Here is a 20,841-nt window from a genome sequence, read left to right on the forward strand (position 1 = left end):
CAATAGGCACGATATATTTTCTCCGAAGCAAAGAATAAAATTTACAGAAGAAAACCATGTGCAACATATCTTGTTCGGAAGTGTTATCGCATGGGCATGGACCCAGGGTTCCCTCTTTGAAGAATCCCTTGGGGTAAGCCAGAAGCCAGGGCAGCATGCCATGTTTAAACCTTATCAACAAAAACAAGTGAAATGGTTTGTTTATAAGGGTCAGGTAAAACTGAATCCTGCTGCCTGTGCTTAACATGACAAACCTCCTGACTGCCGGTTTATTCAATTCTACTTCTTCCCTAAGTGACATGGCTTTACTCAGAAATTGATTTTTAAAGGCCTTTATGTTTGTTTTACTTAAAGCACAAGGTCTATCAAACATTTCAGAACAGCCAAGTGACTTCAGGTTATTTTTAATATAACGAAGCCATGGGATAGACAAAGCTTCGTCAAGGGATAAGCAGTCCTGTGCAATAATCTGGCTCAGGTTCGGAGGTTGCTGAGCCCACAGTCTAAGCCAGCCCAATAGAGGCGCCACAGTAATTTCGTCAATAAGGTAACCTGCCCCCAGATCTTCATGCATATTAAAAGTTGGAGCAGATGGGGGAAGAGACAGCAGTTTGCGAAAAAAGGTATTTTCCACCGTTTGGATTTCTAACGAGTCCTTATAACCCCAAACCTCACTGCCATAAAGAGCCATAGGTATACATTTAGCTCTATAAATTTTCATAAGTGCAGGTAGAGGTTTACTCCCCAGACGTTTTGCAAAACCTAACAGAGCTCCTGTGGCTCTGGCAAGAATATTCGTTTTCTGGGCACGTTGCAAAACCCAAGAACGTCGGTCGTCAAATAAAATCCCCAAATATGGGAAGGACTGTATATAGCATCATTGTCCCGTCAGTATCAACAGCTATCAGTATGGAAAACGCAAGCCATGTTGGTATGCGTACATCTGCCAATGCATACCTGCCAACTTGAAGAATAATCTCAGTGTGAGGAGGAGCGAGGCCTCAAAGGGGGCGGTGCCTAGAGCCAAGAAGTACCTATGAGGCACTTTTGAACCCCACCCTGTGCCTAAGCCCCCTCCTTCCAATAAAGAAAAAAAAAGCTTGCTGAGGCTGGTGCCGATGTCCTGGGGTGTTCTCACACCCCTTAATGTATGTTGACAGCCGAAAGCCTCGGAAAATGAGCTGGAAAACCAATATGGTTTTTAGCTCATTTTCCCACCACCCTGTGAAATCGGCTCCTCATCGAGAGATCATGTGATGGGAACCGATAAAGTGGCACCGTGTGAGTTGGAAGGTATGCCAATGTGGAAAAGCCCCTTTACCCCTCCAGAATCAGTAGTTGCCCCCAGATTTGAGCACTGTCACCATTGTAGTTTACATATTGTTCCGATATGTAAACCACTAGTGGCGTGTAAGTAGGTGCATTTCCCTCGTAAGGGCTATGCCAGTACTACCAGTTGTTGGCATTTATTTATTTATTTATTTATTTAGCGATTTGTAAAGCGCCTGGTGTCCCAAGGGCATCCCCGCGCTGTAAAATTTGCTGTCCAGATGGGAGGGAGGAAAGAAGGGGGGTGGCCTTATTTAGGGAATAAAAGTGTTTTCAATTTTTTTCTAAAAATCAGATAATTGGATTCCAGTCTAAGGGTACGTGGGAGGGAGTTCCATCCAGTGGACGCTTTCACTGAGAAGCGTCGACCTCCAGTGCGTGTCTTTTTAAATTTGGGGATGTTGGCTAGGTGCTCACTCTCAGACCTCAGGGATCTAGACGTTTTATATGGAGTAACCAGGTCACTGAGGATCGAAGGACCACTTCCATTGATCAGTTTAAATGCCGTGCACATGGCTTTGAATTCCACTCTTTGGCGCACAGGGAGCCAGTGCAGGGCCTTGATAGCAGGTTTCGCTGACACTCTGGAGGGAAGGTTCATGAGTAGACGGGCAGCTGCATTCTGTGTTCGTTGCAGTTTCGCCAGGGTGGCCTCAGGGGCTCCCAGGTAGATCATGTTACTATAGTCCAAACGTGATAGTATGAGCCCTTGGACCAGTAGTTTCCTGGCTGCGGGGGGGAGTAGGGGGAGAATCCTGCGGGTAGTACGCATAAGCCCAAAACAGGTTCCTGCAGTTTTGGCCGCTTGCGTTTTCATGGAGAGCTCGGGTTCTAACCATACACCTAGGGTCTTAATTTCATGTTTCGGGGTAGGAATTTCTCCGAACACGTTTGGCCAGACCGCTGGGGGGATGGTCACCCATTGCTTTCCCATGAGCATCACTTCGGTCTTTGACCCATTTAGTTTTAGTGATGACTCACACATCCATCCGTGGATTTCCGTAAGGCAGTTTGCCAGCTTGTCTGGGTGGTCGTCTAGTTGGGATAGGGAGACGACCAGCTGTGTATCATCAGCGTAGCTCACTATTTTTATACCGAATGGGATCACCACGTCTTCAAGGGGGGCCATGTAAGCATTAAAAAGCGTTGGGCTCAGGGAAGATCCCTGAGGGACCCCGCTCATGAGGGGAAGAGTGGACGAGCGATGGTTGCCGTCCCAAACCTGGAACGTGCGCCCAGCAAGGAAGGACTCTATCCATCTGAGTGCCGTCCCGGTGAGCCCTGCTGCCGTCAACCGATTGAGGAGGACACGATGGTTGACTGTGTCGAAGGCTGCACTAAGATCCAGGAGGATCACTGCCACTGACCCTCCTGAATCTAGAATGCGCCTTGCCTCTTCGATGACGGCAAGAAGGGCAGTATCTGTGCCGTGGCCCGGGCGGAACCCAGTTTGGGATTGCCGTAGGATGTTATTTACCTCGAGAAACTGAGACAATTGTCCGTTGACCAATTTCTCGGCTACCTTGCTGATACCAGGGAGGAGTGAGATTGGCCGGTAGTTGGCCATATCTGCTGGGTCTAGCTGGGGTTTTTTAAGGAGTGCTTTCACCACTGCACTCTTCCAGCTAGCGGGAACCGATCCCCGGGCAAGTGAGCTGTTAATAAGCTCCGTGATCGTGGGAATGATGGCGGGGGCAACAGTTTTAAGGAATCTCAAGGGTACAGGGTCCAAAGGTGATCCGCTTTTCATTTTGGTCAAGGTTGCTTCTACCTCGTTACAGGTTATTGGTCTGAATGTCGCAAGTTGAGGGCGTAAGCTGCTTCCAGACTGGTTGGGGGGTGGGCCATTGTCCGTGTAGCTAGAGGGACATGAAGGAGGAAGGGATGCTAGGATGCGGGCAATTTTGTCGTTAAAATAGGTGGCTAATTCGTTGCTTCGGTCCACAGGGGGGCTATTGGAGGGCGGCGTGGTTGGTACTTTCAGAAGCTCTTTTACAATTAGGAAAGATTCCCTGGCTGAATTAGTGGATTCTTTTATCCGAGTATCATAATGGGAAGCTTTAGAGCGCCTAATAGCAGTTTTATATAATCTGACTGAATTTTGGTAGGCTTCCTTGCTGGCATGCTGCCAGTCTTTCCTCCAAAGTCGTTCGGCTCTCTTACAATTTTTGCGTAATAGACGAAGTTCCGGTGTATACCATGGGGCGGAGCCTAGTTTCCCATTTTTGTCCTCCCGAGTCCTAAATGGGAGTACGAGATCCAGGGAGGTAGTAATCCATTCTCTATATTTACTGTCGGCGACATCCGGGTCTTCTGCGTACGCAGGGGTGGTTGACTTTAGGGTCCTGGCCCAATCTTCGGTGCGGAGCCTGGACCAGGCCCTGTCCCTGGTATAAGTGGGCGGTTTTTGAGGTTTCCTAAAAGTTCCTGGAAGTTGGAAGGAGACTAGAAAGTGGTCCGTCCAAGGGAGAGGAAGGGACTCACTAGCTAGCATAGTGAGGGAGCTTGTGAACACAGGGTCCAGCAAGTGACCCTTATTGTGAGTAGCTCCAGAGTTTAGAAGGCGGATGTCAAGGGCCGCCAGATCAGTGATCAGGTCGACAGCCCCAGAATCTGAGGGGTCGTCGAAATGAATATTCAGGTCTCCTATTATCATAAAATTAGTGATGGAGTGGGCCTGTGTAGCTACTGAGTCCAGGAGAGAACTCGCAAAAGGACCTGGATGACCAGGGGGGCGGTACACTAGGATCCCTGAGAGAGAGTTAGTCGGGTCTAACTTAATTGTAAACTGCAGGCTTTCAGAATTAGGAATATGCGCGTCATTAGTATTGCAGAGGAAATGGTCCCGATGAATAATGGCGACACCACCACCCCTACCTAGGGGACGAGGTAGGGACTGGATGAGGAAGCCCGGTGGGGTTGCTAGCACCATATCTGATTCTGAGTGGGCAGAGAGCCACGTTTCCGTCAGGAAAAGGACGTCTATGTCATGGTCTTCTACGAGGTGGTTAATCAGCGTCGCGTGTTTAGGGAGAGAGCGACAATTCAGCGAAGCGAGTTTGAGGGCTGAGAGCTTGGAGGCTCGAATAGGGAGAGTAAGCTGGACTGGATGGCAGTGAGTACAGCTGATGAATGGTCCATTCAGGTCGTGAACATACTCACAGGAGGGGGTAATGGGGGGTCTGAGACTTAGGAGGTCCCGACGAGAGTAGCTTACCTTCGGGGCAGCTTTATCCAGCAAGGGTTCTGGCCCTAGGCCCGGCCGTGCGCGGACGGGCGCAGACGGGCTTGCCTTTGGCGCGCCTTCGGCGCGCCGGCGGCGCGCCCGCTGCGCGCGTCCGCTGCGCGGCCAAAGACACTGTCCCATGATAAAGGGGTGGTGGTGGGCGTGGCCGAGCGTCAGGGGGCGTGGCCAGGCTCGAGGGCTTGTCGGGATGGCGGCAAACACCGAGGCAGCTCTTCGTTCAGCTGTGCGGTGTGCGGGGATACCGGTGTGCGACAGGAATGACGGTGAGTTTTTAAAATAGAACAGGTTTAAAAACAAATTTACAAGTAAAACTCCCGGCTTCCGCCTCAGGAGACAACAGCAGTACTAATGCGCGTAGGAGCGGAGTCGCGCTTTAAGTAGTGTGATGGTGGGCGTGGCCGAGCGTCAGGGGGCGTGGCCAGGCTCGAGGGCTTGTCGGGATGGCGGCAAACACCGAGGCAGCTCTTCGTTCAGCTGTGCGGTGTGCGGGGATACCGGTGTGCGACAGGAATGACGGTGAGTTTTTAAAAATGCCGGTATCCACACATGTCGTATAAGTATATAATATACTGGCATGCCATGACCTACCCTTCACCAGTGCTCCTGTATGTGGTGAGCTTGGTGGACTGTACCGTTTGCCATGTTTGCAGGGGACAGACAATATGGGGTGGGGCATTAGGGGTCTGTAATGTTGTGTTGCACTGGCCAACTAGCATCCAACAAAATGCTACCTTACATCTTATAAACTGCTCATATTTCAATAGGTGTGTTATTGTACGGTTTCAGGGCCATGTACCCGTGTTTCTTCGGTTTCTGTTCCATGGCTGGAGATTTAGAAAGGAACAGGTAGGCCCTGCTGTTTTGTCAGCCATTGTGAAGTGTGGGGTATATTTACTGCAAGATGACTGTACATGGTGATCTAAGTCCAGTCATCCTGTAAGTCCCCTTTCGCTATGAGATCCCTTGGTTTCCCACTGCAATTGCAGCACTGACAGTAGTAGTAACGTAAATACTGTTGGTTTGAGATTACGGCCCGATAACGAGTTGCTGTTACATCTGCACCTGTGGGAATTGATACTGTGTGGTAACACCTTGCCAGTATACTGTGGAGTTCCGAGTTTACACCTATGGAATGGGGAATTACTATGAAGATCCGGTTATATCAGGAGGATCTCCACACAGTATTCTCTTTGCTGGTTGGGAGGGTTAAGGAAGACTATAGTTGGAAGGATGGGGAAGGGCAGGGGAAACAGTAGTCTGAAATGGGTGGAACTTTAAGTGCTCCCCTGTTCCGTGGCTCAGTATCGGACACAGGTGCGGACTGCAATGAACCATTCTCAGAGCCAATTTACTGGCTGGATTTTCCTGCTAGTTGAATCGGGCTGGGATTCCCACATTCAGTAATCCAGCTATGAGAACAGAGGGCCATTCGCGATGAGGCATGGCGCACCCCACCGGTGAATTCTGTTACCCCTGGCTTGGAATCAAGCTCTCACAACTCACAGTTACTACTAATCAATTCAGAACCTCCCAGTTTAGGCTGTGTGGCAACATTGTTATCAATGTTATAACATTTGAAAGGGAAAGAAACCAACTTCTACTCTCAGTTGACAGATGACATCCAGGATTTCCACGCTATTGAACCTTACAAGGTCTGATTGCCCTGGCTCCATAGTAGGATGTCCGCCTGTTAGGCTGTAGCAGGGAACCTTTCTTTGAAAATATTTCTGGGGAGATTACCTAGCTATTCCTTCTACACGAGTTTCCAACTACAGGATGGAGGGGGCTAAAAAAGGATTGATGACTTTTAACACTATGTTGTTAAATTCTGAGAGCCTGCTATCATGTTTGTCTGTTTTCTTTCATTATTAAAATAGCTGCGTGGCAGTGCATACAGATTATGCGTTTTCACTTGATCTGAGGATCACATCAAATACATTCCACTTGAATATATAGCCTCATAATGTAAAATGAGAGGAGGAAGGGGACGTGGAGGGAATGCTCATATGACTTTTGTGCAACTACCATTGGTTGTCTTGCTAAATTGAACAGAAGGATTGTGCCGAATGCACTTTATTGGTGGGCTTACCTCCTCAGGGGCAGGGGCCTTATGAGTAGGAGAGAGAGTCATGCTTTATTTGAAACCAATGGTGTCTGTGGTCAGGTGGGAGCAAGTAGGGTCTTGGACAAGTACAGGAGAACCATAGTTTTGGAGAATTCCATTAAGTAACTTGATCATTACGGCTTTGTGCGCAAGTATACTCTGAAAACCTTTATAATTGAACACGCAGGTTTGTTGAAGGACATAATACATACTCTTTAGGTTTTTATTGATGTTATATGAGGGCATTCAGGTTCTGTTTGCTAAAACGTGTTGCTTAATTGAATATAGATTAGGCTAATTTAGAAACAAAAGTGTAAACTAAGTATCTTCTTAAGGTCCCCAAGAAGCTGAAAATTAATCTCCAAATACTTCTGGTCTACTATACTGTATTCGATTACAACCTAAGACATAGGATTGTATATTCTGTTTAAAACATTGGCATTAATTATTTCTCATTATTATCCCCAAAACAGCTTTATCCAATAATCTTGGAGATTTCCTGTTAAATGGAGACTTTATCGTCAGCATGTTCAAAAGGGAAATTAAAGTAGGGAGTGCCGTGCTTGAATACAGTGGATCTGATCATTCTGTGGAAAGAATTAATTGTACCGATCGCATTGAGCAAGAAATAGTTCTTCAGGTAACATATACATTCTTAAAAGTTAGTTCTATCGGCAGTACCATTTCTTTGATTAATAGTAACCATTTCATTGTTTTTTGTAGGTATTGTCAGTGGGTAATTTGTATAACCCTGATGTTAGATATACGTTCAATGTTCCAATAGAAGATAAGCCCCAGCAATATTTCTGGAATCCATATGGCCCTTGGCAGGCCTGCAGTAAACTTTGCCAAGGTAGGAATTGTATTTCGTTGGAATCTTTTGTTACTGCGTATACCTTGCAAAATACCGTGAACATGATATTTTAGCCAAGTCCCTGTGTTCCTTTATTTTTTATGTTATCAAATCGTCTCTTGATGGGTTTATTAGAAGTATTAATCAAGTTTTGCATGTACATTGCCTAATACAGGGTTCTGCAAAGTCGGACTGACTTTGGAGAACCCTGGTCTAATATATAAAATTAACATTGGTTCTCTACAATGCTTTGTCAATTGTTCAGTTATGCATAATTTTCAATGGGTGACACCAATGCTTAATTTGTGCTGGTCTTTGCAGGTACTCACAATGGCACTTATTTGTTGACACATGCACATATTTATGACAGTCCACCACATGGTGGCACTGCCTGCCTATTTTTGAACATCATCAGATGATTTAACAATACAAATACATAAAAAAAATAATAACACCTGCACCTCTGGGCTAGTGTTACTTCTGTGGATGGCCAGGAATAGACAATATTGTCACATCTGCTGGAGTGTAATGAGAAGTAAATTGGTTTATTGCTTGCATTTGGCAGCCCTGTCAGGGACAGTGGGTGGTGATAGCATGCTGTACCCTGGCACTTATTTGTCCATAAATTAAGCACTGGGTGACATATTCCTGCCCATCAATCCTACTCATTTTGTGACTCATGTTCACTATTCTTTTTTTGTGGTAATGTCCCATGTAGTTATCCCTCCTTGTCAATAGTAAATGCATAGTCCACTCATTGTGCTGCATATGTTTGGTTGTGCTAATTATGTGGTGCATGCTTGGTCATTTGTGCTTCTAAATGTGGGGAAAATAATTTTGCTATTCTCACCCTGTGGTTACACCTAAGCATTCATCCAGTTCCTTACCACAGGCTTGCTCATTCTCATTTTGTGGCATGTAGCACATGCTTTACCACTCTTCTGTGAGACGTGCATGATAATTCTCATTGTGTGGCAAGTGCTTGGTCATTCTGATTGTGTGGTACTTGCTTGCTCATTCTTACCTCTAATTCTTCGACTAATAGCCGCCATTCTTAATGACATTTCTCATTGTGTGCTATATGCATTGTTGTCTATTCTATAACCAGCACTTTCCCATTCTTGTTGTTCAGTGCACGCGTGACCATTCATCTATTTTTCTTTGCAGAATGCCTTAAACATTCCATTGTACAATACATACTTGGAAAATCACATTATATAGCCCATACTTAGCCATTTGTTCCTCTAATTTTGCAGTGATTGCCTGGCTACACCCATGTAGTGGCACATGGTTTTGCATTCTCATTGTGTGACACATGCTTGACCATTCGCCTTCTTTGGCACGCTTGCACATATTCATTAGATGGCATGTACTTGGTTGTTTTGTTCTATTGGTAAATCATTATATTACTCTGGCAAATATCTGTCCACCTCTTTCTGTGATAATATGCTCAATTATACTCAATCTTCTGACACATACAAGGTTATTCAGGTTTTGTGGCGTATTCTTCTTCATCTTCATTTTGTGACACATTTTTGGCCATTCCCATTCTCTAGCATGTGCTTGACATTCCCATTGTGAGGCACCACCATGTCAATTTCTGTTCATTATCACATGCCAGGCCATTCTGCTTCTATGTTGCATGCATGAAAAAGTTCTTTCTTTGATACTTACTTATCTAGACTCAGCCTGATGCACATGCTTGTTCAGTCTGTTGCGCATAATTGTCATTCTCATTCTATTGGAATTCCTTGTCCTTCTAACTTTTTGCATTTCTATTTCTGTACTTGTTTGTCCACTCTTAGTCTCTTACACGTACTTCTCATTCTCTAGTGATCATATATTGTTGTCCTTTCTCGTTCTGTGGAGCATGCTTTTCTATTCTAAATTTGACCATGTGCTTTTCCACTCTCTTTGTGTCACATGTACCTGGAGGTTTGTCTGCAGCAAGTGCTTGCCGATTCTCACCCTGAGGTACATGCTTAGCTCTTCCTTTTTAATATTTTGTAGACACTTGGAATACATATTAAGTGGTTTTGATTCATGAAAAGTGGCAATAATGAAAATGTGACACCTGGCTTTATAATGAGGCTCATTTCTATTTATCTCCTTGTGTCAAGTGCTCAACATTTTACTGACAAGGGTTGTGATTGTTGTCTGTGCATTAACATATTTGCTTTATTGTTCAGGGGATCGAAAGAAGAAACCAATTTGTACCCGAGACTCAGACCAGTTAGTGGTATCAGATCAAAGGTGTGATCGAATCCCCCCACCAGATGCGATAACAGAGCCGTGTAATACTGAATGTGAATTGAGGTATTCAGCCAGATAATATTGCATCTTTGTTATTCCTATTTTCGAATTATTTATGTCTCCAGGCATGTTTTAGATCCTCTTTACTGAATAAGTACTGCCAGAGTTAAATTATCATTCTGCTGAGAACAATACTTCCCCATAAACACTAATGATGGTAAAGCAAGAGTGTTTTGCTGGTGGTGGTACAGAAAGTTATATGCAAAAAAGAGAACTATACAGTATCTCTATATGCAGGTAGTGTCCCAGGCACCCAAAGAGGAGGAGGAATCCTCCTTTCAGAACTAAGGACCTCACACACCCAGCAAGCTAGGTGTCATGCTTCATCATAAGGGTCTGCTCCTCGTCGGGTCGGCGCTGCAAGACGGTGGTACAGAAAGGCCATAGAGTTAATTACCACTAGCTGTAAGCATTTAAAAAACAGCTAGTGGAAGACATCTGTCCATTCTTATAGCAGCTACAAATACAGCTGTGGTAAGACTTACTGCTTCGGAGTAGAATACTGCAAGTTGAAAAATACGTTTTTACTCCAGTATTGGAGCTTTCATAGACTCACATGCCTGAATCATTCCCCGTCGTCGAAGCAGGAGTCTCCGGTATATAAAAAAGCAATGCTTAGTTGGATAGCAAACTGAAGAGGCCTAGGCCCATTTCCCTTTTGCAACCCATAACCTTCTTTATGTAAAAGAGACCAAACTTGTCCCTGAACCAATCAGAGTTCCTCACCCTCTAGAACCCTCCTGAGAGAACCTTTTGCCCCTCAGATTTTCTACCGCACGTTGTGCTAGGGAGTCTCCTTTGAGCTCTGCTCAAATTCTGTTTTTTCAACTTCTTTGAGGAACTTTGTCCTTAGAAATTCAACTGGATTCTGTACTACTCTGGATTGTCTTCAAAGACATTCTTTAGAGAATGTCTGGAAAGGAGAAGAAAGGTTTATTTCGGGCCTGTGCAACTTGTTCTAAGAAGAGGCTCTACACTGATGACCCTCATTCTGACGGCATCTACTATCTATACCCGTATCACCAGGCCAAAGACTGTAAGGTATGTTGCACTTTCTCAAGTAAAACTCTGAGAGATTGTGAAGGGCACCTCTTGATATGGCTTCAAAAGCTAAAGGCCAGAAAGGAGGTTATCTCCAGTGACAGTGATGAGGTGTCCTCTTCAACATCTAGGAGATCTCAAAAGAGAAGAAAATCTCCTCAAACTCATTCCTCAGGAGAACGTCCTGAGAAGCCCCTAAAAAAGATCACTCATGGGTCTTCTGGGCGCAGTCCTTCAAAATCTCCTAAATTTGTGGAAAAGGAGAGTAAGGGACATGCTTCTGGAGAAAAACAATCGAAAAAGACAAGTTCTGAACCGTCAAAGTCACCTCCTCAGGTCAAAGAACCCTTCAGGAAGCCATCTTCTATACCTCCTGAAGTAAAATATAAGAAACGGGCATCGTCGGCGGCACCGTCGATGAAGAAACCATCGTCGTCGTCGACGACGAAGATTGAGGTAAAGCTCATATCAAAGTCACCATCATTGACTATTACAGCCTCTCCGTCGTCATCGACGGTGACGACAACGGAATCGTCGACGACAGTGACGACGATGGGGTAATCGACGGGAACATGTCGTCAACGACAGATAGCTCTTTATGCCTGGTGTCGACGACGGCATCAATGACAGGGGTGTCAACGGCGATCTCGTCGACGGACTCGTCGACGAGGGAAATTCCAGATAAACTGGAAATCATTAGGAAGAGGAGAATTACACCAGAAATCACCTCCCCAAGCAAGATCACTAATCTGGTGCCATCACACCTGCTAGAGGAGCAGGATTCAGAGGAAGAGGAGGACAACAGACCATTTGGGTACGCCAGTAGTCCCTCACAATTGCATGTGAAGTGTCAGGATGATGACTATGAGAAGGGATATGGAGAGTACCAATATCCTTCTCAACAACATTATCGTTAAGGGTACCAAGAAGAGATGGTGGGTATGCCATCGTCCATGATGATGGATCTGCAATTTATGCTAGCAGACTATGAAAGGAGGTTTCCGCCGACACCAGCTTCTCAGGAAATGCCGGTCTCGCATCCACGTTCCATCCCTGCTACTCCAGTTAGAAGCAGGGAACCACTACAAGAAGTTACGCCTACAACTCCTCAAACAATACACCACCCGGATCCTGTCACCACGGACGATGATGACCAGGAAGAGGGAGAGATAACAGATCACAACAAAGAATGGGATGATTACCAGATTCCATCTCCGGCATCTCCCTCACCAGTACCTGTGGATTCTCCGCCGGTGGATATCGGCGGATTCCATAATCTAATGGAAAGAGCTGCGAAGAGATTCCAGCTTCCTATGGCTACAACACAAATGGAATGCTTCCTATATGGTTTTAAGGAACCATACCACAAGTCAGTCTGGGTTATCCCAATTGTTAGCCATGTGTGGAAAGAAGGTTTAAAAGTGATGAAGACACCGGCGACAGTTAGACCTGTGCTTGCTAGATTGGAAAAAAAATATAAAGCTCCTTTGACGCAGCAGCGTGTTTACTGGGCCATCCAAAAACCTGATTCTGTGATTTCGCAAGCGGCGCAACAAAAATCTAAGAATCCCTCTGCGCCTATATCAGCACCTCCTGACAGAGAGGGGAGGCGATTAGACAATTCAGGAAAGATGTTCTCATCCATGTCTGCTCTCCTAGTTAAAGCAGCAAATGCCCTTGCCATTCTGGGCAGATACGACAGGTAGATGTGGTGCGATATGGCACCTTACATGGACCTCATCCCAGAGGACGATAGAGAAGAGGCAAAAAAGATCCTTCAGGAAGGGGAAAGGGCTTCGGCTGAAGTCATTGACTGTGCGATGGATATCGCAACCGCAGCCTTCCGGACGCTTGGAGGAGCGGTGGTGCTACGGTGTCAGGGGAGGTTAAGGGCGACTGCCTTTAGACCAGAGGTGCAAAATAAGATTCTAGATCTCTCTTTCGACGGAGAAGATTTGTTTGGGAAACAAGTGGATGACGCACTTCAAGGTATCAAGAAAGATACAGATACTGCAAAAGCCCTAGGTTCATTACAATACCGTAAAGTGCCATTTCGGGGTGCCAGAGGGAGAGGCCAATCATCCTATAGAGGGGGTTACCAACAGGGGAGATACCCCTCTTATTCCTCATCTTCACAACCATACTGTCAGCAATATGGTCAAAAATAATCAGGGAGCTATACAAAGTCTGCCCCTAGAGGACGAGGGGGTCGTCAAGGAAAGGACAATGGCAGAAGACAATGACAACCTCCTAAATCCGGCTACATGTATTTCTTCCCCTCCACAAGTTCCCCTGGGTGGAAGAGTTGCTTCCCATCTGCATCATTGGCAGAAAAGAACGACGGACAGATGGGTCGTCAATATAACACAATTCGGACACACTCTAGAATTCCTTCAATTCCCTTCTTGCACACCACCGACAAGTCAAGAGATCAAACATCTATCTCAAATGCATCGGGAGATTCGGACAATGCTCCGAAAGGGAGCAATAGAACCGGTGCCGATCTCCCAAAAAGGAAAGGGGTTTTACTACCGTTTCTTCCTAGTCCGGAAGAATGCTCTCCAATGGCGTCCTATTCTAGACCTGAGGTCGCTGAATACTTATCTCAAGAAGCAGTCTTTCCGGATGGTGAACCTCCAAGACATTCTGCTGCTCTTAAACCCAGGGGATCATATGACCACTGTAGACTTAAAGGATGCATCTTTTCACATCTCCATTCATCCTTCCCACAGACGGTATCTTCGGTTTGCAGTAGCCGGTGACCATTACCAGTTCAAAGTACTACCGTTTGGCCTCAAATCAGCCCCGAGAATTTTTACAAAGTGTCTGGAGCCAGTGGCAGGTTTTCTCAGAAAGCTAAGACACCAGGTGTTTCGATACCTGGACGACTAGTTGATAAAAGCGCCATCAGAAACTTCAGCCCTGGTGTCAACTACGGCATGCATACAATTATTTGCCGAACTGGGACTGATTTTGAATATAGAGAAAACATCCCTTCAACCTTCAAGGAAGATCACGTTCCTGGGAGTGATTCTGGACACCTCTGTAAACAAGGCATTTCCCTCCACAGAGAGGCAACTGGGTCTCATGACGCTTGCCAAGAATTTCACAAGAAAAAAGTGTCTTTCAGTACGCACGTACAAGTCGCTACTAGGGATAATGTCCTCTTGCATACCTCTGATTCCTTTATGCCGACTAAAGGTGCGTCCATTACAGGAGGAACTGGATCGGCAATGGCACCAGGCAGAGGGATTGTTCGACGACAAGGGGAAGGTCATGCCGGCTATGGGGCAAGCACTAGCATGGTGGACCCACAAAAGGAACATTTCAGGGGGCCTTTCCTTCCTGATCGAACCAGCTCCATTGGTAATTACCACCGATGCATCCCTGGATGGGTGGGGGGGCGTTCCTTCAGGATCTACAGGTCAGCGGTCGGTGGGGATTGCAGGAACAGCAGCTCCACATCAACTTGCTGGAGCTCAAAATGATAGGCTTGGCATCGCTGGCTTTCCTTCCAAGAATTCAGGGAGCATCTGTTCTGATAAGAACAGACAACACAACTCCACAAGCAGGGAGGTACAAGATCACTCTCCCTGTCGCAGGCAGCACAAAAGATATGGAAGTGGGCTGTTCAACACGAGGTGTTTCTAAAAGCGGAACATCTTCCAGGAGATCAGAATGTCAAAGCGGACACTCTCAGCAGACTGGTCACATGCCACGAGTGGGAAATCAACCAGGAGATTTTATAAAGCATCTTCTTCACATGGGGAGTTCCGACAGTGGATTTGTTTGCAACAGCTCAGAACAAAAAATGCCGGTTCTTCGCAAGTTGGCATCACCAAAGGGGATCTTGGGGGAATGCGTTTTGATGGCATGGTCAGGCATCTTTGCCTACACCTTTCCGACGATTCCCCTCCTGCCACGCGTTCTCACAAAGATAAAGAAAGAACCGTGCAAAGTGATACTAGATAGCTCCGTGGTGGCCCAGGCAACACTGGTTCACAGAGTTGCTCCTGATGTCAGAGGATCATCCGATTTGTCTGCAACCAATACCATCACTCTTGACAATGTCCCGGGGACAAGTGCTTCATCCAGACCCGAAATCGCTACGCTTAGTGGCCTGGCTCCTGAACACTGCGAATTTCAACACCAAGATATTTAATCAGAATGCAGAGATATACTAGCAAATGCCAGAGCGGAAAGTAGAAACAAGACATATAGGATGAAATGGAAGAGATTCTGTTTGTGGTGTCAAGAACGTAATATTCATCCTCTAAGCTCAGCGGCACATGAAATGATTCCATATATTTAAATGTTAGCAAAATCTGGTTTAGCCCATGCTTCTATTAAAGTGTATCTTGCTGGGATTTCTCAGTATAGAAGAACTTCCTCGGGTCCATCACTGTGGTCTGAAAGGATTATCAAACAGTTCATGAAAGGATTGTTTTGGACTTTTCCTCCCATAAGACCTCCTCCACCTCTCTGGCAGTTGAACACTGTTCTATCTCAATTGATGAAGCAGCCCTTCGAACCAATTAACAGGGCGGATCAAAAGTTCTTATCCTGGAAGATAGCTCTTCTAATAGCTCTCACTTCAGCCAGCAGAGTTGGGGAAATACAGGCTCTCACGAGACAGGAACCATTTTTGCAGTTCAAAGAGGACAGGATTGTTCTCAGGACTAATCCACAATTCTTTCCGAAAGTGCCTACAGACTTTCATCTGAATGAACCACTGGTCCTTAAGAGGTTTTTCCCTCAACCGTCAACAGCAGCGGAGAGAGATCTTCATTCATTGGATGTTCAACGTTGTCTGAAGTTTTACTTGCAGCAAACAAGGCCTTTCCGCAAGTCTTCCTAACTGTTTGTGGCTTATAGTGCCCCCAGGAAGGGGTTCACTTTGTCAAAGAGGGGAATTGCCCGATGAAATACAGTTTTGTCATCAGGCGGCAGGGAAGCCGTTGAATGCACGTGTCCGTGCTCATTCTACAAGAGCAGTGTCCACCTCCACTGCTTTATTTGCGGGAGTACCTGTCCAGGATATCTGCAGAGCTGCTACCTGGAAGAGTACGCATACTTTAACCAGACATTACTGCCTCGATGCGCCTGCAGAGAAAGATGTGGCAGTAGGACAAGCAGTACTGAGGAACCTTTTCCAGTGACTGTGAGCCCGCTTTACCAGCCCTCCTTCCTTTTAATGGTTACATATGCATATTTTATTGTTGTATTTTGTATTATATGCAATTTGGAAAGTGTTTTCTGCGTGTATTGGTATATGAAGACCGCTTTTATCGAGCTACATATGTTCCCTTGTTCCAGGTCTTGGGTAACAAAAAATGTGCTATGTTTTACTGCTCGCTATTCTGATTCAGGCATGTGAATCTATGAAAGCTCCAATACTGGAGTAAGAAAACAAATTACTTACCTGTAACTGTAGTTCTCCAGTATTGGAAGCTTTCATAGATTCACATGCAACCCACCCTCCTCCCCTGAGAGGCTCACCTTGGATTTAACACCAAGGGTGTCTAGGGCACAAGTGCACAAAAATCTGAGGGGCTAAAGGTTCTCTTAGGAGGGTTCTAGAGGGTGAGGAGCTCTGATTGGTTCAGGGACAAGTTTGGTCTCTTTTACATAACGAAGGTTATGGGTTGCAAAAGGGAAATGGGCTTCGGCCTCTTTTCAGTTTGCTATCCAACTAAGCATTGCTTTTTTATATACCGGAGACTCCCGTCTCGACGACGGGGAATGATTCAGGCATGTGAATCTATGAAAGCTTTCAATACTGGAGAACTACAGTTACAGGTAAGTAACTTGTTTTCATATTGGAGATCAGCAACTATTCCCTGCAAGACCAAAACACCTCCAGTGCATTGTGATCGCACCAATTAAACGCTTGTCGTGCAGAAGCTGGTTATATATTTGACTCATTTGACACATTCCATCACTTCTTGTCCGTAGTTTTTATGTAATGTGGATTGGTGGCAATAATGCGTTTGCTACTGGAATTAATGCATTTACCATAAGACGTAGCACCGCAGAGTGGATTTCGTTAAGCACTCTATATGAGTGATTATAACCAATTAAAGCTGGTAGTATTCTTAACTCACTTTCTGAAATGAGGCCCGTGATATGTAATTCATGTAAACTTTGATTAGCTAAAAATGTTCCTGTGATTTCCATTAACTAATGTTGCTTCTCTTTTATTTCTCACTGTCAAATACAGCATGTGAGAGAGAAGAGCACTACATGTATGGCTCTCAAGAAATGTTTAAAGGGGTACCCTTTCTAGTTAAACCTCAAGTGTAGCAATTGAACTCTTTACGCAAGTTTAGCTTTCTGACCCTTTTTTGAAAAACTTGGTATTCTGGTTCGAAAGCTTGTGTTGACCACATTGGATTACTTTAATTGTGTGGACAGTATGTTGTGGGTCTTCGGAGAGTGCACAATCATTTGCAAGTTAAAAAGAATGCAGCCACCATAGCTAGTCTGCTAGACTGGCGGGAGAATGTTACTCCAACTCTTAAACTCATTCAGTGGTTGCCTGACTGGGCAATGAAAACCTACAATCCTGACAGCCATACGTTTATCCTTGTCCAGTCCTCCCACTAAAGGGAAGGCAAAAGTGTATGACCTTCTTGAACCAATTTAAATAAAACCTTACAACTTCGGACTTCTGATATATAGAAGTCTTTTGATCAATTGTTATCCTGTATTTCCCTGTAATTTATATTTTAGAGCCTGAAAGACTTTGGTACTTATTTACAGTTTGAAGGGTGCAGGAGTTCCACCACAATGTGAAGATCGCCCATCACCTTTTTAAAGTGTGCAACTATGTATACACTGTGTAGAGGGTGGACGGGACATCTGCCAGTTCTTGCCAGATGTCTCACATTTGCCAAAATGCTCATGGGCCCTATGCCTCTTCTCTGAGACATTCTTGAGACTTTCCTTTATTTATACTTGTTTGAGTTGTAGCCAATGTGTACTTAACTAAACCCAAGAGTGTGTGTTGTACACATTCAAAAATATAATTGAAAGTTAAACAAACACGTTACTCAGTATCGTGACCAAATAGGTTGTCCCTATGTTGTCAGAGTCATTTTTCTTTTGTTTTACAAAACCAAACTTCCTCTTTGGGCATTTGCTTTGTAAATCAAAAAGGTTTGCGGAGTGGCTGCATGAAACACGCCTTTCACTCAGCAAATTTTGAATGCTTTGGTGGCAGCTCCTTTAAAGGCAGCCAAAGTTCTCAAATTACTATGGGTGGTAGTCTGCCTGGGCAGAGGCATTCCCCTGTCTCACCTATAATCTAGCCATTTCATATATGCTATAGTTACAAGCATCAGGTTCCAGATTTGCCAACTTGCAGAGCAAAACGCCCTGAATCAATGTGTGCAGGGGCGTAACAAAGGCCCCTGCGGTGCATGGGGGCCCCCAGGCTTACCCATACTGTAGGGGGGTCCCCCCTCAGTCCCTGCTGATGTGAGTGTGAGGGGCCCCTTCAGCATATCCTGCAGGGGGGCCCCCTCGGGTTTTTTAATGCGATTGACTGTGTCAACTTCCTTATTGCAAGATTAATTGATGTCTACACCTCCACTGTTCCATGATTGGCTAACACTCCCTTACCTGCCTATCAACAATCCTCCCTCAAGTTACTGTTCAGGAGACTATTATGAGAGTTGAAGGTAGGTTGAGTTGGCATGGACATATTAATTCTCTTTCAGGTCCTCACTTGTTTCATCCATTATGGTTGCATATTTAAAGTGGAAATGGTAGATTTGCTTGCTTCTGAATCCATTTTATCTGACACCAACTCTACTTTTATGTCTGCCAGTATGTGGAAAGCAGGTCTTTTCCTTACCATCATGCTAGAAGATGATATAGTGCATACCTAGCCCTTTAATCAAATCCACCAGCTCCTTACCTGAGCCATGCACCAACTTTAAGTGTTCAGTGGGATCTGACAAATGTAATTAGGTTAAAATCACATCACTATTGACACTATTATAGGGCAGTTCTCCCACCTGGGATAATGTTAAGGCATATTTAATCTCTGGCAGCCCCAGTTGTCTGTCACACCTTAGACCTACGATAATATTATATTGTTGTCAGAATATTGTCTGACATAATGATTGTGTCCTAAATATTATTTATGAAATTAGCGCCCCGCTTGAGTTAATAACTGAAAATCTATAACCAATTGAACGGTATTTATGTAAATAATATTTAGGACTCAGTATTTATGTCAGACAATATTTCTGTAGACGATATTTCGACAGAGACCCGCTGAGAAGGCTTTTTTCTTGATTCTTTGTCACCATTTTGCCTTCTGTATTTGAACTTTTGCTCGCATTACTTCTAGTCCACTTTGAATTGTCCAGGTTTTGATGCCTCCTTTATTCCTAGCCGAAAAAGACAATTTATTTTTTTAAATGTGCATTAGTACCTTCTGAAACTGTGTTTAGTAAAGTGGGATTATAGCCTTGTCACATTAAACAACATTTGTGAAAGAAATATCAAAGTAAACTATGTGGCTGATGTAATTTGCAGTTATGATAGCAGTTTGTGTTTGACACTGATGTTGTATTTTATTGATGGCCACTTATGGGCTCATTCCGAGTCCCTCAATTTTTCGATGTGCAAAAACTGCTCAGATAAAATAGTATCACACAGTGGCGTTTTTACCTCGGGAGGTTTTGTGTCCCTTTTTATGGTAGCAAGTACCATAGGTCTAAGTGCAAATGTTGCTCAACTAAATTTCTGAAATCAGTCACAAGCAGTGTTTGCACCTGTTCTTAGACTTTGGCGGGTCCCAGCATGTAGCTATTTAGTGAATTATTGTTTAAAAGGTCATCTTTGATAACTTCTCGATATTTGCACCGTAATTGCCAGTGAATAGGGTTCAGAAATGTATTATTATATGACTTACTATGTACATTATTTAACTTGTGATAGAAATCGTTGTGATTTTTTTGTCATCCTCAGAAAAGCATTCATTTCCAAATGTTGAACAAGTATTCTCTCTTTATTGCATGTAGGTGGCATGTTGCACGAACGAGTGAATGTACTGCACAGTGTGGAGTGGGTTATAGAACTTTGGACATCTACTGTTCAAAGTATATCAGGTCGGAAGGTAAAACAGAAAAAGTTGATGACCGATTTTGCAATGGTCAGACCAAGCCAAGTACTAGAGAGAAGTGTTCTGGAGATTGTAACATTGGAGGCTGGCGATATTCACCATGGTCAGATGTAAGTCATTTTTATAGTTACAAAATTAGTTTTTCCAAGTTTTTACTGTGACATAAACTCCTGATTCTGAGGGATAGATTTTCCAGAAGATTCCCCCACTTACAAATATTATCCAGCTGCCATACCTTACCACACCTTATTCAGAGAAATGTGTAATGAGGACCTAAATGTTACTTTAACAATTCATGATGTACAGCACAATAGAGATGCCCGTGCAGGATTATATATTAGTTCACTTCTTAGTATTTCTTATGGTGCTATACAAAATGCTGTAATTTGCGCAAATTAATTGTCAAGCCATTCATCTAAAATAGTTATTGTATTTCTTCTTCGGATATGTATGGAATAGGCCTAATCATCAAAAGAGATGTAAACATTGTTCAACCATAACCAAGTTTGTTTATTTACAAAATTATTCCACACCAAATTGTAACTGATGTTGAGAGGTATGTGAAATTGCTTAACTTTTTTGATGACTTTAATGCAGAAATCCATGAAGATACTGTGGAATAATGCTCTGAGAGCGAAATGTTTGCCTATACCATGCATGACTTTTATTTTACATAAATACAGACCTTGTATAAAAATTGTTTTAAGGGATGCTGACAGGGAGATGGTTCAAGTATATAATGTCCATGAGGGAACATTATGTTAAAATGAATAAACAGAGTTTAAGATCTTGAGTTACAGACAATATTTGTATATTAT

At 44.3% G+C, this 20,841-nt stretch overlaps 1 protein-coding gene across 1 annotated transcript in view; it reads left to right on the top strand.

Moving 5' to 3' along the window:
* ADAMTS9 (ADAM metallopeptidase with thrombospondin type 1 motif 9) overlaps window positions 1–20,841 on the top strand; it is an 876,266-nt gene that overhangs the window by 433,258 nt on the left and 422,167 nt on the right. The window contains exons 17-20 of the mRNA XM_085624697.1: window positions 7,154–7,320; window positions 7,404–7,533; window positions 9,723–9,849; window positions 19,923–20,133. Of these exons, the coding sequence (XP_085480823.1) occupies window positions 7,154–7,320; window positions 7,404–7,533; window positions 9,723–9,849; window positions 19,923–20,133 (635 nt within the window). The remainder of the gene's footprint in view (window positions 1–7,153; window positions 7,321–7,403; window positions 7,534–9,722; window positions 9,850–19,922; window positions 20,134–20,841) is intronic.

This window comes from Triturus cristatus, chromosome 9, assembly GCF_964204655.1.
Source record: "Triturus cristatus chromosome 9, aTriCri1.1, whole genome shotgun sequence".
In the NCBI taxonomy this organism is placed as follows: domain Eukaryota; kingdom Metazoa; phylum Chordata; class Amphibia; order Caudata; family Salamandridae; genus Triturus; species Triturus cristatus.